The sequence below is a fragment of the Scyliorhinus canicula genome, chromosome 8 (genome assembly GCF_902713615.1).
Source record: "Scyliorhinus canicula chromosome 8, sScyCan1.1, whole genome shotgun sequence".
NCBI lineage: Eukaryota > Metazoa > Chordata > Chondrichthyes > Carcharhiniformes > Scyliorhinidae > Scyliorhinus > Scyliorhinus canicula.
In genome coordinates this window covers 116,612,828-116,628,076 of record NC_052153.1, presented here as the reverse complement: position 1 = coordinate 116,628,076, position 15,249 = coordinate 116,612,828, and the positions used below count along the sequence as shown (strand labels likewise).

Below are 15,249 nucleotides of genomic sequence, written 5' to 3'. Positions count from 1 at the left end.
TACCTTTTCTTTCATCAGAACTATTCAAAAGTAATACAAGAGCACAAATGTAGTTACAGGGCCACCTATAATTTATGTCATAGTCCAGTATCACAAAATGTCCTCCAACAGATATCATCACTGCTGGTAAATGGACTGGATATTGAGCTTAATGGTGCAGGAGCCAATTTGCGAGCTGCTGTATCTTTCAAGATGTCAAGCTTCTTGAGTCTTTCTATGGATGAAGCCATCCAGTGGGTTTTTCATCACTATCCTAATTCAACCTTGTCAGTGGAGGTGATCTGAGGAGTCAAGAGATGGACCATTCATTGTCGAGTATCCAACATCTTCCCTGCTCTTGTAGAATTTATATGGTTAGTCACTTTAAGCTTGCGATAATTAGATGCTTTATTTTTAAAAGCACAAGAGGAAAAAGAAAGTGAAAAGAGAGTTTGAGGAGAATATTTCAAAATCATTAAAAGAAGCAATTAATTTGCAAGTAAAAGGGCTAGCTTTGTATTTTTGGGGGCTACTTTTTGGTTTTCAGGGACTTGTTAGATGTGAGATTTAAGTTTGAAACCAAACCGTTGTTGAAGCAGAAATTTTAAAACTCATGATGGGATTTTCTGGCCTAACCAGCACTGGGATCGCCAAGTGCTGCTGAAAATCAATGGACTTTTGGCTGGGCTATCAAATCTCCCTCAGTGGATACCTCCACAACAGGTTGTAAATTCCTGGCGTCATTTTATGCCTCCATTAAAGGATATTAAAAAAACTGGTTAGGTGACTAAGAAGCCAACAGCAATTAAACATTCACCCACCCCAACTGTCCTCCTCCAGTGGCTGATATTAAACCAAATTGATAGCCCGGAAGGTCAGGCTCTTCTGGATCAACTTGACTCTCAATATTTTCTACATATCAAAACTTTCTTTTTAAGAAAACACATGCACGATGACAGCCGAAAAAGCTTGGATATAAATACTTTTGCAGCAGAAACCTTCAAAGAAAAATCTATGGGGATCAGAAAAAACTGGATTTCCCTCACAATATTTTTTTTCCCTCTAATCCAGATCTATTTACTTTAAATGTTACTTCCAAATAATTTATTGGACAAATATAAAAGAGGAAGACAGCCATTGGAATGAATTTAACATTTTTAATTTTGTGTTTAGCTATTGTTATTCCAGCAGAAGATTGCAAACCTGAAAGCCAGGCCCAGGAGGGGAGTTTTAGAAGGAAAAATAAATAAAAATTGGAAAATTATACACGTCAATCACTAAAATATTCTTTAAGCATGAAAGTAAGCACTGTTGACCACGTTCCTTTTCTCTCTCATCCTGAAAGATGTTTTACTCCCCCACCTCTCCCCATTTCCTCAGTCCTTTTGCGCCTCTCTCTCTGTCCCTTTTCTCGCACAAACAAACATAGGGCGCGATTCTCCGACCCCCCACGCCGGGTGGGAGCATCGCGGGAGTGCCGGGCGATTCACGCCACGCTGCCCTGGCACCCGCATGCGATTCTCCCACCCCCCCCCCCCAAAATGGCGTGTCGCGTTTTACGACAGGCCGCTCGGAGAATCGCCGCTCGCCGTTTCTAACGGTCGAGTGGCGATTCTCCGGCCCGGATGGGCCGAACGGCCTGCCCAATCCGACCGGTTCACGCCGGCGCCAACCACATCTGGTCGCTGCCGGCGTGAACAGCGTGTGAACACTGCGTGTGGGGCCTGTGGGGGGGGGGGATATCTCATCTGGGCTGCAGAGGAACTTAGAGTGGGAGGGTAATGATCCAGTTATCGTGGTCCACGTAGGCACCAACGACATAGGTAGAACAGGAACAGAGGGTCTGCTACGGTAGTATGAACAGCTAGGAGCTAAATTAAAAAGCAGAACCAAAATTGGTACAGGGTCAATAAGATTAAGGAGGTAAATGCGTGGCTCAAAGTTTGGTGTGGGAGGAATGGGTTTGAATTCATGCAATGTTGGCACCAGTACTGGGGCATAGGGGACCTGTTCCGATGGGACGGTCTTCATCTAAATCATGCTGGGGCCAGAGTCCTGGTGAATCGTATAACTAGGGCTGTAGATAGGGCTTTAAACTAAACAGTGGGGGTGGGGGGGGGGGGGGGGGGGGGGGGGGGGGGGGGGGGGGGGGGGGGGGGGGGGGGGGGGGGGGGGGGGGGGGTTCAGTTGTATGGAGAATTAGAAAATCAAAGTTGAAAGAGAGGGTAGAAGTGCAGGTTAATCATGAGGACTTTCAACCAGTTAAAAAAGCCAAGGGCTCGGGAGCGGCCTTCCAGACCACAAAATAGAACAGAGAGTATAGAAGGTGGCAGGAATCATACCTCAGGCAGAGCAAAAAAGATTAGGAGAAGGGACGTGGTCAATGAAGGACTGAGGGTGTTGTACCTAAATGCGCATAGTTTATAGAACGAGGTACATAAGCTTGTTGCACACATTGAAATTGGCGGGTATGATGTTGTGGGCATCACAGAGACGTGGCTGCAAGGGGATCAGGGCTGGGATCTAAATATACAAGAATACCGAAAAGACTGGCAGATGGGGAGAGGGGGTGGGGTTGCATTGTTAGTAAGGAATTAAGTTAAATCAATAGCAAGAACTTCGTCATTTGCACAATCTCATCTATCTGTGCCCTAATTAGCACTATGATAGGTCTGAGATGTGTTTGTGTGGGAATTGGAAAATTTGTCACAATAGTGTAGCAGGTAACATTCATTTGAGTTAGGTGCAACAGATTTCTGGCGTAACATCCAATGGAGCTTTATTCTGCATTTGGCTGTGTCATTCTAAAAAGTATTTGTATTAGGTTATTTCTGGTTTCAATGTACTATTTTTAATAATATTGGGATAGCTGCGAAACTAGACAGGTTTGTTACTGAACTTGCTTAAGATACTACTGCAGATTTCTAAAATACTGATCACAATCTTGTTTTATGGAGTGGGCATAATCTATATGCTTTAGATTAGAATTCTGCATAAAGTTTCTTTATAATTAGTCTTTTGAGAACTATTAACGTAAACATGCAAATACTGGAAATATGAAAATTAAACAAAAAGTGCTGTAAATACTCAGGTTTGCAGCATCTGTGGAGTGGGAAGAAGAATTAAGGGTCAGAATCTGGTCCCACCATCATTGGGAAATGAGGTAAGCAAAGAAATTAATTGGTTGTGAGGCCAAAAATCAGTTTCCCGGTGGCAGGCATAACTGTTGAAATTCTGTTCTCGGGGCTTTAAAGGCGGGTCGAGCTTTCTGATGAACAATGCCGGAAAACTTTTTTTGCATACGTTAACGGGCGTGATTATCCCAAAAAGGAACAAAGTCCCCTAGCAAGCGCATTTAGCTGCGTGCTTCCCGGCAATTCGCATTGAATAAAGGGCCTAAATGGGGAACACGTGGCTGAGACCGCACATGGCTCCATTTTGTGTACACTGGGGAGCTCCGCTCGTCTGAACTCCCCAGTATAGCAAAAATAAGGACGTCATTTTTAAATGGCATCCTGATCTCCAAGGCCGCTGAAATGATCCCTGACCTTCCCTCTTCACCAAAGAACAAAGAACAAAGAAAAGTACAGCACAGGAACAGGCCCTTCGGCCCTCCAAGCCTGCGCCGACCATGCCATCTAAATTAAAATCTTCTCCACTTCCGGGGTCCATATCCCTCTATTCCCATCCTATTCATGTATTTGTCACGATGCCTCTTAAACATCACTATCGTCCCTGCTTCCACCGCCTCCTCCTAAAGCGAGTTCCAGGCACCCACTACCCTCTGTGTAAAAAAAGTTGCCTCGTACATCTCCTCTAAACCTTGCCCCTCGCACCTTAAACCTATGCCCCCTAGTAATTGATCTCTCTACCCTGAGGAAAAAGTCCCTGACTATCCATTCTGTCTATGTCCCTCATAATTTTGTAGACCTCCTTCATTCCCGTGAGAACAAACCAAGTTTATTCAACCTCTCCTCATAGCTAATGCCCTCCATACCAGGCAACATCCTGGTAAATATCTTCTGCACCCTCTCTAAAGCCTCCACATCCTTCTGGTAGTGCGGCGACCAGAATTGAACACTACCCCAAATGTGGCCTAACTCAGGTTCTATACAGCTGCAACATGACTTGCCAATTTTTATACCCAATGCCTGGCCAATAAAGGCAAGCATGTTGTATGCTTTCTTGACTACCTTCTCTACCTGTGTTGCCCCTTTCAGTGACCTGTGGACATGCACACCTAGATCTCTCTGATTGTCAATAATCTTGAGAGTTCTACCATTCACTGTATATTCCCTACTGTATTAGACCTTCCAAAATGCATTACCTCACCTTTGTCCGGATTAAACTCCATCTGCCATCTCTCCGCTCAAGTCTCCAAACGATCTAAATCCTGCTGTATCCTCTGACAATCCTCATCGCTATCCGCAATTCCACCAACCTTTGTGTTGGCCGCAAACTTACTAGTCAGATCAGTTACATTTTCCTCCAAATCATTTGTATGTATAACAAACAGCAAAGGTCCCAGCACTGAACCCTGCGGAACACCATTAGTCACAGCCCTCCAATCAGAAAATCACCCTTCCATTGCTTCTCTCTGCCTTCTAGGACCTAGCCAGTTCTGTATCCATCTTGCCAGCTCACTTCTGATCCCGTGTGACTTCACCTTTTGTACCAGTCTGCCATGAGGGACCTTGTCAAAGGCTTTACTGAAGTCCATAGCCCAAGCGCATTATGGGAGGTTTACATCCCATATGCATTCATTTAACGGCCCCCATGCCCTGTAGTCCTTGCAGCCAGGAATCACGTGGGCCCGGATCACTTGTGGTCTCTAACAGCATGGCTCTGGTGTGGTGGACTTCACAGTGGGCCAAGGAGGGTAACCCACCACAAGTGCCACCGTCCTTCTGAAAGCACTGGCTGCTCACCCCCCTACCAGACATCCCCAGGACCCCTGTAATAGGGAGACTTCCCCCACAGGGACCCCTGTGAGAGAGAGACCCCCATAGGGACCCCTATAAGATGCCACCTCCACTCGTTCCCACACCGACCCCTCACCCTCTACCCACTTCCTAACCATCAATATATTAGCCGCCCAGTAGTAATTAATAACGTTCAGAAGGGTCAAGCCCCCCTCTCCGTGCCCCCGCTCAAGCAGGACCTTCTTCACCCTCAGGGCTTTCCCGGCCCATATAAATCCTGAGATCACCGCATTCATCTTTCTAAAAAATGCCTTGGGGCTGAAGATTGGGAGACACTGAAACACAAACAGCAATCTCGGGAGGACTGTCATTTTCACAGTCTGTACCCTCCCCGCCAACGACAGCGGGAGCACGTCCCACCTACGGAAGTCCACTTTCATTTGCTCAATCAACCTGTCCAAGTTTAGTTTATGAAGCTGACCCCAGTCCCTTGCCACTTGAATCCCCTGGTACCTAAAACTCCCTCCCACCACTTTGAACGGCATCTCCCTCAGTCTCCTCTCCTGCCCCCTTGCCTGGATCGCAAAAACCTCACTGTTGCCCATATTCAGTTTGTAACCTGAAAACCGACCAGATTCCTCCAGTATCCCCATAATTCCTGCAATTCCCCACAATGGGTCTGTTATATAAAGGAGCAAATCGTACGGATAGAGCGAGACCCTATGTTCCACCCTCCTCTCACTATCCCCTGCCAAATGTTCGATGCTCTCAGTGCCATTGCCAAAAGCTCTATGGCCAGGGCAAATAGTAGTGGGGAGAGTGGCCACCCCTGTTTCATCCCCTGGCACAGACTAAAATATACTGATTGAACCCGGTTTGTCCTTACATTCGCCTGACATAGCAACTGGACCCAATCCAGAAATCCCTGCCCAAACCCAAACCTTCCCAGGACATCCCACAAATACTTCCGTTCCACCCTATCAAAGGCGTTTTCTGCATCCATGGCCACCACCATCTCAACCTCGCGCCCCTCCGCAGGCATCATTATTACATTTAGGAGCTACCTAATGTTGGACATCAGGTGTCGTCCCTTAACAAATCCTGCCTGGTCCTCCCCTATTACCCCCGGAACACAAACTTCGATACATGTGGCCAAGAACTTTGCAAGCAATTTCGCCTCCACATTTAGCAGGGAGATTGGCCCATATGAACCTCAGCTCTCCGGATCCTTATCCCGCTTCAAAATAAGGGAAATCAATGCCTGTGATAACATTGGGGGGAGCACTCCGAGCTCCTTCGCTCATTAAAAGCCTTCACCAGGAGTGGCCCAAACAGCCCGGAAAATCTTTATAAAACTCAGCCCGGTAACCGCCTGGTCCCGGGGCTTTACCCGATTGCATCACTCCCAACTCGTCTATAACCTCGCCAAGCCCAATTGGGGCTCCCAAATCCTCCACCTTCTCCTCATCTATCCTCGGGAACTCCAGCCCCCCCAGAAATCGCTTCATACCCTCCTCCCCGGCTGGGGGTTCCGATTTATTCAATTTACTATAAAATTCCCGAAACACATCATTCAACCTGACCGAATCCAGAACCACCTTCACCCCGCTATATCTGCCACTTGCCCAATCACTCTCGCCGCCCCCTGTTTCCTCAGCTGGTGCACCAGCATCCTGCTGACTTTTACCATATATTCATAAACCCCCCCCCCTTACCCTTCTCAGCTGTCCCACCACCTTACCTGTGGACAGGAGCTCAAATTTAATTGCAGTCTCTGATGCTCCTTTAAAAGCCTGTCATCTGGAGACTCCTCGTACCTCCTGTCCACCTGTAAGCTGATACCGTCCCAGACCTGGCACTCGACCGATCCAGCCTTGGATCCAGGACCATGTTGAAATCTCCCCCCATAATCAGTCGATGTGATTCTAGTTCCGGGATCTTCCCCAGTACCCATCTAACAAACTCAATGTCAACCCAGTTTGGGGCATATATATTTACCAATACCACGGCCATTTCCTCCAGCTTCCCACTAACCATAACATATCTACCCCACGGGTTCCCTTCAATATTCCCACCTCGAATGCCACCCGCTTATTAACCAATATTGGCAACCCCTCATTTTAAAGTCTAACCCCGAATGGAACACCTGTCCAACCCATTCCTTCCTTAACCTAATCTGATTCCCCCACCTTCAGATGTGTCTCCTGCAACATAGCCACGTCGGCCATCAGTTGCCTCAGGTGCGCGAACACAGGGGCCCTTTTGACTCTCCCATTCACTCCCCAAACGTTCCACGGTGACCAGCCTGGCCGGGGGCACCTCGTCCCCTCCCCTGCCGATCAACCATAACCTCTCCTAGGCCAGCCTGCAGCCCCTGGCCCGCCTTCGGGCAACTACCGTCATCAACCTTCCTCCTCCTCCACTTTGAAAGTCCCCCTCCCCGTCAGCAGTATAACCCTCTTCCCCCCCACCCTTGGCCTCCCTGTTAGAGGGATCCCTGGGGGATCTCCATATTACAGCGGGGGTGGGTGGGAGGGTAGTTCGGGTAACCCCAGTACTTGGGGGTGGTGGGGGCCATGCAATCTGGGAGGGGGTGCTGATGTGTTGTGCGGGGGGGGGGGGGGGGGGGTGGCTGGCTGCAGACCTCCCTTAGAAATCTCCCTCATAGATTTGCATGGCTTGGAATGCAGAATTGCTTGCCGGTTTGCGCTCCCAGGGGGATCGTAAACTGGTTGCAATTCACCTCTATTTGGAAAACATAGCCTTCCGAGCGGAGTATCCAGCCCGTATAGCACACTCATGACCTCAGGATATACAAAGCTCTTTACAGTCTGAATTGCTTTGTTTTAATGTGTAGCCACTGTTCAAATAAATGGCAGCCAATTAGTACATAGAAAGATCTCCATATAATGTGTCTTGTTCAAACGTTGGTGCCTCTGACAGTGCAGAACTTCTTAAGTACTGCACTGGAGCACCAGCTTCGATTAGATGAGATGTTCATGTGCCTTTGGAAAGAAGACCTGGAGAGACATGCGGTGGTTTTTTTGAGCTTCATCCGGACCAGTTCTGTGACGTAGGATTCTGTGCTCTACGGGCTGTTCCCATGGAGGCACACCAAGAAAAACATTAAGTGCTGCTAGAGGATCGTTAACTCAGTGAAGGAAGCTGTTTGGTCTGCCCAAAACCTGTTGGTCTTCCAGTACAAAGTGTTGTCCCTGGGTGTTTTTTTATTTGCAGACTGGCACATTCCAAGGTGTAGAACTGTGCTCTAAGGGGTACGCTAAAGCTTGGGGCAAACAAGCAGAGGCGCAAAGGGGAAAGTTTGCTGTCTAAGACCTTTCAGAGAAAGTGCACTGTGGGGCTGGGAATTGCATAGATCTTCTCGGGCTGTATGACTCTCATTGAATATGAAATTAATATTACATGTATCACAATTGTATTGAATCACCTCAGAGCGCAACATGATTCTTGTAGAATACTTGAGTAGACATTGCACTGTCTGTGATAACTACTTTGGGATGTTTTGTAATGTTCTTTTAGATATTTTATGAACAAAGTATATTTTTGCAAAAAACATTCACGTCTGTATAGTAGGACTTGAATGCCAACATTCTGCTTGAAAGATGGGAGTGCAGCTTAGCTGAGAGTCTAATAATGGTTGAGTATTGCTAAGTGCCAAATTATAATGCTAGCAGTGCAATTTCTTAACAAATTGATAGGAACGAATGTTAGGATCAGATTATGTGAGTTACATCAATGTTTTGGATGAAGGACCCAAATTTATGGCAGCTAAATTTGCCAAAGAACCAGATTTGTAAATGTATGTATCCACTGTGGAAACCATGGATATATGTCAATTGCTATGGACACTGTGGAAGAAATGGGCTTCCCAATTTCAGTACAGCTTATAAAATGTTAAGAATATTAGTGAACATCCAAACCTTAAACAGACGCTGAATTGAAATTAAAACATTTTAAGATATTCATGTTATTAATTGTTACCAGGTTGGCTGAAAACATTTGATGAATACTACAAAGATCAGACCCAGCATATTCTGAACAGCATGGTGGTGAAGCTACAAGAAGATGTTCGCAGGAAATTTATCTGGTCTGAGATTTCATACTTCTCAAAATGGTGGAGCACCATAGATAGCCAGAAGAAAGATGCTGTCAAAAGGTTAGCAATTGCCAAAAAACAAGGTCAGCTTAATGCTATAATATGGTTATAATAATTAATGGACAATTTTAGGTGCTCTAAGCATTAACCGTGTCAGTTACCCCAGGTAAAATACAGCTAAAATTTGCAATTTATTTTCTGCCATATTATTTTCTGACATTTTAGAATTTGCACAATAGATTGCTCAGACTTTTCATTTGGGATGATGATATTAGTGTTAACAGCCCACGTGTTCCAATTAAATCTTACAGAAAATTTATTGGGTAATTTTGCAATTCAGTATTGGCTGTGTGCTCTCGGGTTTTGTCATCTATTAAACACCATAATAAAACTAATGGAACTCCCAGGAATTATTCAAGGTCTGTTAGATGATGTGGTATTTTATTACATGGACCTGCAAAAACTCAACAAGTCACTTTCAGCTCCATTCTCAATAAAATACCTCCTCTTCACTTGTGTGAAGTAGGTGATGTTAGCGAGTATAATGCATCACAAAGATTCTTTGTGTACATTTTTTTTAGAAAAGTGTTCACCAGAACTGTGACTGTTGTAGACCGAGGCAAAGTATCCACGAGAGGCCAAGCTGACAGGGTACAACACGCTTTAATCCATTCTAGTACAATAATTACTCCTTTCCACACTCCACTCCTCACAGGGTCTCCTTTCCTGAACTGCTTCCAGGTCGGGGTTTATATTCTGTGGGGAGCTCCTCCAATGATGAGGGAGCTGCGCCCCCCCCCATCACCTGAGTAGCTCATAGTCTGAGGTGCAGGAGGGGAATCTGTCTCTGGGCTCCTGCTACTTCTGGCTGTAACCCTGCTTCCGGACCAGGTGTGTTATACTGTATGCTGGCTGCATTTTCTGGACTTTGAAGCCTGGACTACGGCAAAGGAGAATGGTGCTACGATCAGTTGGATGGCGGGAAAGGGGAGCCTGTTGCTGCTGCCAGTTGCTTTCAGGGAGAGAGAGGAGAGTGCGTGCTTGCAGTTGCCACTCCTGGGACTCATACTTGTTACTGGTTGCCTTTCTGCTTATCGTCTGTGGGTGAGGCACAAGCTGGATTTTGGTTGGCCTGCTGCAGTGCTGAAAGTGGAGTAGAACGGACTGCAGTTTTGGATTGGATGGTGTCTGGAGACCGGATGCTGGAACTGAGATCAGCAGGGCAGGGGCCCAATTGACTATGTGCACTGCTTGTACTGATGTTGGTTTTGTTTTATTGTTGGGGGATTTTATGTTTATTATTGTATTTTAGTTATGTATTGATATTTTGGGCTTAGCGGCTGGATGCTTGCCAGTTGCGGCCCTCCTGCTTCTGTGCACTGAGGGTTGAGGGGTCCTTCCCGGAGCAAGTGAGGGGGAGGGGTGTTTTCTATCTCTCTCTCTCTCCTCAATTGCACGCTGCCTGTTCTTTTCCGGTGGATTGTGCTGCTTGCGGGCATCTGTCCACCTTCGTGAGGCTGTTGCTGGAGCCGGGGGAGGGTGGGGTAGGAGAGCGTGCGCTGACTTGAGTGCTAGCAGCTTTGCCTTGTACTTAAAATTGTTTGTTGAGTTTCTTGTGGTTGCTCTGTGTTTTGTCTTATCTACTTTTTGGTAGTGTGTGCTGCTCCTTTGGGACCCTTTCCAGTGATGTGAGGCTACTGTTGGGGAGGGGGTGGGGCAATGTGGCCGTATGCTGGCTTTGCAGCTGGTGGTTTGTTTAAAGGAACCGTTTTGGGTTGAACCTGTGCCCCCTCTTGGGAGGGGGGGTGTTTCTCTTCCTCTCTCACACTGTGCCCTGCACCGGTGTGTCCCTTTCCAGTGGTCTGTGCTGATCGTTTGGGCACCTTTCCATTGATGAGGGGCTGCTGTTGGAGCTGGTTGGAGGGGGGGGGGGGGGGGGGGGGGGGGGGGGGGGGGGGGGGACGGGGGGAGGGGGGGGGTGGGGGGGGGTGGTGGGGGGGGGGGGGGGGCGGGGGGGGGGTTGGGGGTGGGGGGGGATTGGAATGATTAGTGTGGGCTTTCTTTGAGATGCTCGGTGATTTTGTTATTTTTTTTTGTTCTTGTACAATGCTTTTAGCATATTTACATTTTTAGCATGTTGCTGATGCTTTTGGATTCTTGAGTTGTCAATAAACTTAAAATATCTGTAGGAGGGGAAGTGGATGATATACAGCTCGGTCCCCTCCTTGGGGGGTCGTAATTGGTCAAACATTAAAAACCGTTTACTGTAGACACTTATCTATTTAAGTTTATTTTTATTAAGGCATTTATACAAACCGCAAACACACAACTAAGAGCAAGAGCAACATAATAGATAATCAATCAACAACCAAATCCCCGTTCCCCTCCCCCCGTCCTACCTTACCATTCCCTCCCTCGACAGCACCTTATCCTGCAACCCCAAGGATGGCACCTGGTTCCTCACAAAACCCCGAATCAGTAAGTATCTAGACCCATTCCCGTTGGACAACTCTTATTCCTCCTTCAGTCCTTTAAACCCGCAAAGCTGCCACGTACAAACAGGTTCCGGAACCATGGAATTTACAGTGCAGAAGGAGGCCATTCGGTCCATCGAGGTTCACCGGCTCTTAGAAAAAGCGCCCAACTTAAGCCCACGCCTCCACCCTATCCCCGTAACCCAGTTACCCCACCTCACCCTTTCGGACACTAAGGGCAATTTATCATGGCCAATCTACCTAACCGGCACATCTTTGGACTGTGGGAGGAAACCGGAGCACCCGGAGGAAACCCACACAAACACGAGGAGAATGTGCAGACTCCGCACAGTGACCCAAGCCGGGAATTGAACCTAGGACCCTGGAGCTGTGAAGCAACTGTGCTAATCACTGTGCTACCATGCTGCCCTATCTGCTCGATCCCTGCCAGTCGCCACGATCTCTGCCAGTCGCCACCCCTGAAACCTCCCTTCCAGCCCCCTCGGTGCAAACCTGTGGTTGTCACAGATTGGTACCCGCACCAGCACGGTAGCACAAGTGGATAGCACTATGGCTTCACAGCGCCAGGGTCCCAGGTTCGATTCCCCACTGGGTCACTGTCTGTGCGGAGTTTGCACGTTCTCCCCATGTCTGCATGGGTTTCCTCCGGGTACTCAGGTTCCTCCCACAGTCCAAAGATGTGCAGGTTAGGTGGATTGGCCATGATAAATTGCCCTTAGTGATTAAAAAAGGTTAGAAGGGGTGATTGAGTTACGGGGATAGGATGGAAGTGAGGGCTTAAATGGGTCGGTGCAGACTCGATGGGCCGTATGGCCTCCTTCTGCACTGTATGTTCTATGTTCTAAGGCACCTTCCAGCCTCAGATGCTGCTGTTACTGCCCCATACCATCAAGGCCGCCACCACCACTGGACTTGTGGAGTACCTGGACGGCGAGAACGGCAGAGGCGCCGTCAACAATGCCCCTAAACCCATACCCAACAAGGGGCCGCCTCCATCTGGTCCCACACCGACCCCTCCCCCTATTTGTTGACTACAGCTCCGCCTTCAACACCATAATCCCAGCTAAGAACATAAGAACTAGGAGCAGGAGTAGGCCATATGGCCCCTCGAGCCTGCTCATATCAAAGTTCATATAAAAGCTCCAAAACCTTGGACTTGGCTCCTCACTCTGCAACTGGATCCTTGACTTTCTGACCCACAGACCAAAATCAGTAAGAATAAACATCAACGCCTCCTCCACGATAGTCCTCAATGCCGGGGCCCGGAAAGCTGCGTACTTAGCCCCCTATTATACTCCCTGTTCACACACGCCTGCGTGGAAAAATCTGGTTCCAACTCCATCTACATGTTTGCTGATGATACGACCATTGATCTCGAATAATGACGAGTCAGTACAGGAGAGCGATAGAGAACTTAGTGCAGTGGTGCAGCGGCAACAATCTATCCCTCAATGCCAGCAAAACTAAAGAGCTGGTCATTGACTTTAGGAAGCAAACTCCTGTTGTTATGGGAGCGGCAAAATGTATCATGGAGTTCAACCAACCTCTCCATTTAATGTATTGTTGCTTTTGAAGCACACGGCTTGGTCTCCAGGTGTGGTATTACACTTATGGACACGTGGGTTTTTAAACACAAAACAATGTTTTTTCCATGAATTCAACTTAACCTTTTTGCATAAACATTGGATCCCTTAACACCCCTTACTTAAAAGATAACCCCGAAAATAATACAACACTAAATAATCCCTCAAAATGTTCCTGCCAACATCCAAAAGACTTAACACCTTTAAACAGATACACATTATGAGTTTAAATCACCCAAATGATTCAGAGATAGTCTTTTCTGGCAGAGATCACAGCAGATTCAGCTCACTGCAAAAACACAGATACACCCAAGCTCTTTTCCTCAAAACTGAAACTAAAACTCCCAAAAAGCAGAAATTAGCTCAACAGCTCCCCCACCCTCTGACATCACTTCAGTAATATGAGCTGCTCTATTTCTTAAAGGTACATTGCTTAAACATCCATTTCTTAAAGGTATTCTCACATGACACTGTACACACCCCTGTCAGCATCAACGAGGCCGAGGGGGAGATTGTTAGCAGCTTCAAATTCCTAGGGGTAGACATCTCCAAAAATCTCTCCTGGTCCACCCACGTCGGCTACCACCAAGAAAGCACAACAGCGCCTATACTTCCTCAAGAAACTAAGGAAATTTGGCATGTCCGCATTAACCCTTACCAACTTTTACAGATGCACAATAGAAAGCATCCTATCTGGCTGCATCACAGCTGGTATGGCAACTGCTCGGCCCAGGACCGCAAGAAACTTCAGAGAATCGTGAACACAGCCCAGTCCATCACACAAACCTGCCTCCCATCCATTGACTCTATCTACACCTCCCGCTGCCTGGGGAAAGAGGGCAGCATAATCAAAGACCCCTCCCACCTGGCTTACTCACTCTTGCAACTTCTTCCATCGGGCAGGAGGTACAAAAGCCTGAGAACACGCACGAACAGATTCAAAATCGGATTCTTCCCCGCTGTTACCAGACTCCTAAATGACCCTCTTCTGGACTGAGCTGATTTTTTTTTTTTTGATTTTTTTTTTAATGGTATATTAAAACAAACTTTATTACTAACACAGTATTGAAATGTCTTTAACATCGCACCAGAAAATAACTTACAATCACCCCTTAAACAATGCTCCTCAATATAGTGAATAACCCTCACTGTACCAATTACCTACAATAAGTACATCTGAAATTCCTACATTCATCACACCCAATATCCCTGATAAAGTTGCACCCACTTTCCAAGTTTAACTATATTAACAATGAGACAGCAGCACCCAAGAACAGACATATGCAGATCTTCCCCTGTAGTAATAACATTAGTGGTACTACTACAACAATCATTTAAAAAAAAAAATGTTTTTTATTGAGTTTTAATATTTTATATCCAACAAATTACAAATTATTAGAAAATAAAACACGCAAATATTAACATGTCTATTTACAGGTAAGCATCTTCATAATAACAACTGTGGCCGGTCCCCTTTAGCCGGCATACATATTTTACATTCCCCAATATGGCCGAGGCACATGTTTATAGGCATTTATTTACAGTTTGGTTTTGGGCCTTAGCTTGCCATCAAACCCCCATAACGAACCCGTAGCCCCCCCCCCCCCCCCCCCCGGCTACCTTCCCCCGATTCCCGTCCATTTTCCCCTGATTCTTGGCCACCCGACTATTCTTCCTCTTGTTCGTTGGCCACAAACAGGTCCCGGAACAATTTTATGAATGGTTCCCACGTTCTGTGGAAGCCGTCATCTGACCCTCGGATGGTGAATTTGATTTTTTTCATTTGGAGAGATTGCTGCTGACCGCCAGCCAAACAGGATTCTACGGCGGGCGATCAGGGAGGCAAAGGCAAGGGCGTCCGCCCTCCTCCCCAGGAATAGATCTGGCTGGTATGAAACCCTGAAGACCGCCACTATCGGGCATGGCTCTATCCTCACCCCCACCACTTTGGACATAGCCTTGAAGAAGACTGTCCAGTACTCCACAAGTCTGGGGCAAGACCAGAACATGTGGGCGTGGTTGGCCGGGCCTCTTTGGCACCGTTCACATCTGTCCTCCACCTCCGGGAAGAACCTACTCATACGGTTTCTTGTTAAGTGGGCTCTATGTACCACTTTTGGTTGCGTCAGGCTGAGCCTTGCGCACGTGGAGGT

The 15,249-nt window shown here is 47.1% G+C and overlaps 1 protein-coding gene across 2 annotated transcripts in view; it reads left to right on the top strand.

Annotated features, from left to right (window-relative positions):
* man2a1 (mannosidase, alpha, class 2A, member 1) overlaps positions 1-15,249 on the top strand; it is a 245,702-nt gene that overhangs the window by 58,094 nt on the left and 172,359 nt on the right. For both annotated transcript variants that reach the window (XM_038805125.1, XM_038805126.1), the window contains exon 4: positions 8,907-9,078. In XM_038805125.1, coding sequence (XP_038661053.1) covers positions 8,907-9,078 — 172 coding nt within the window. The remainder of the gene's footprint in view (positions 1-8,906; positions 9,079-15,249) is intronic.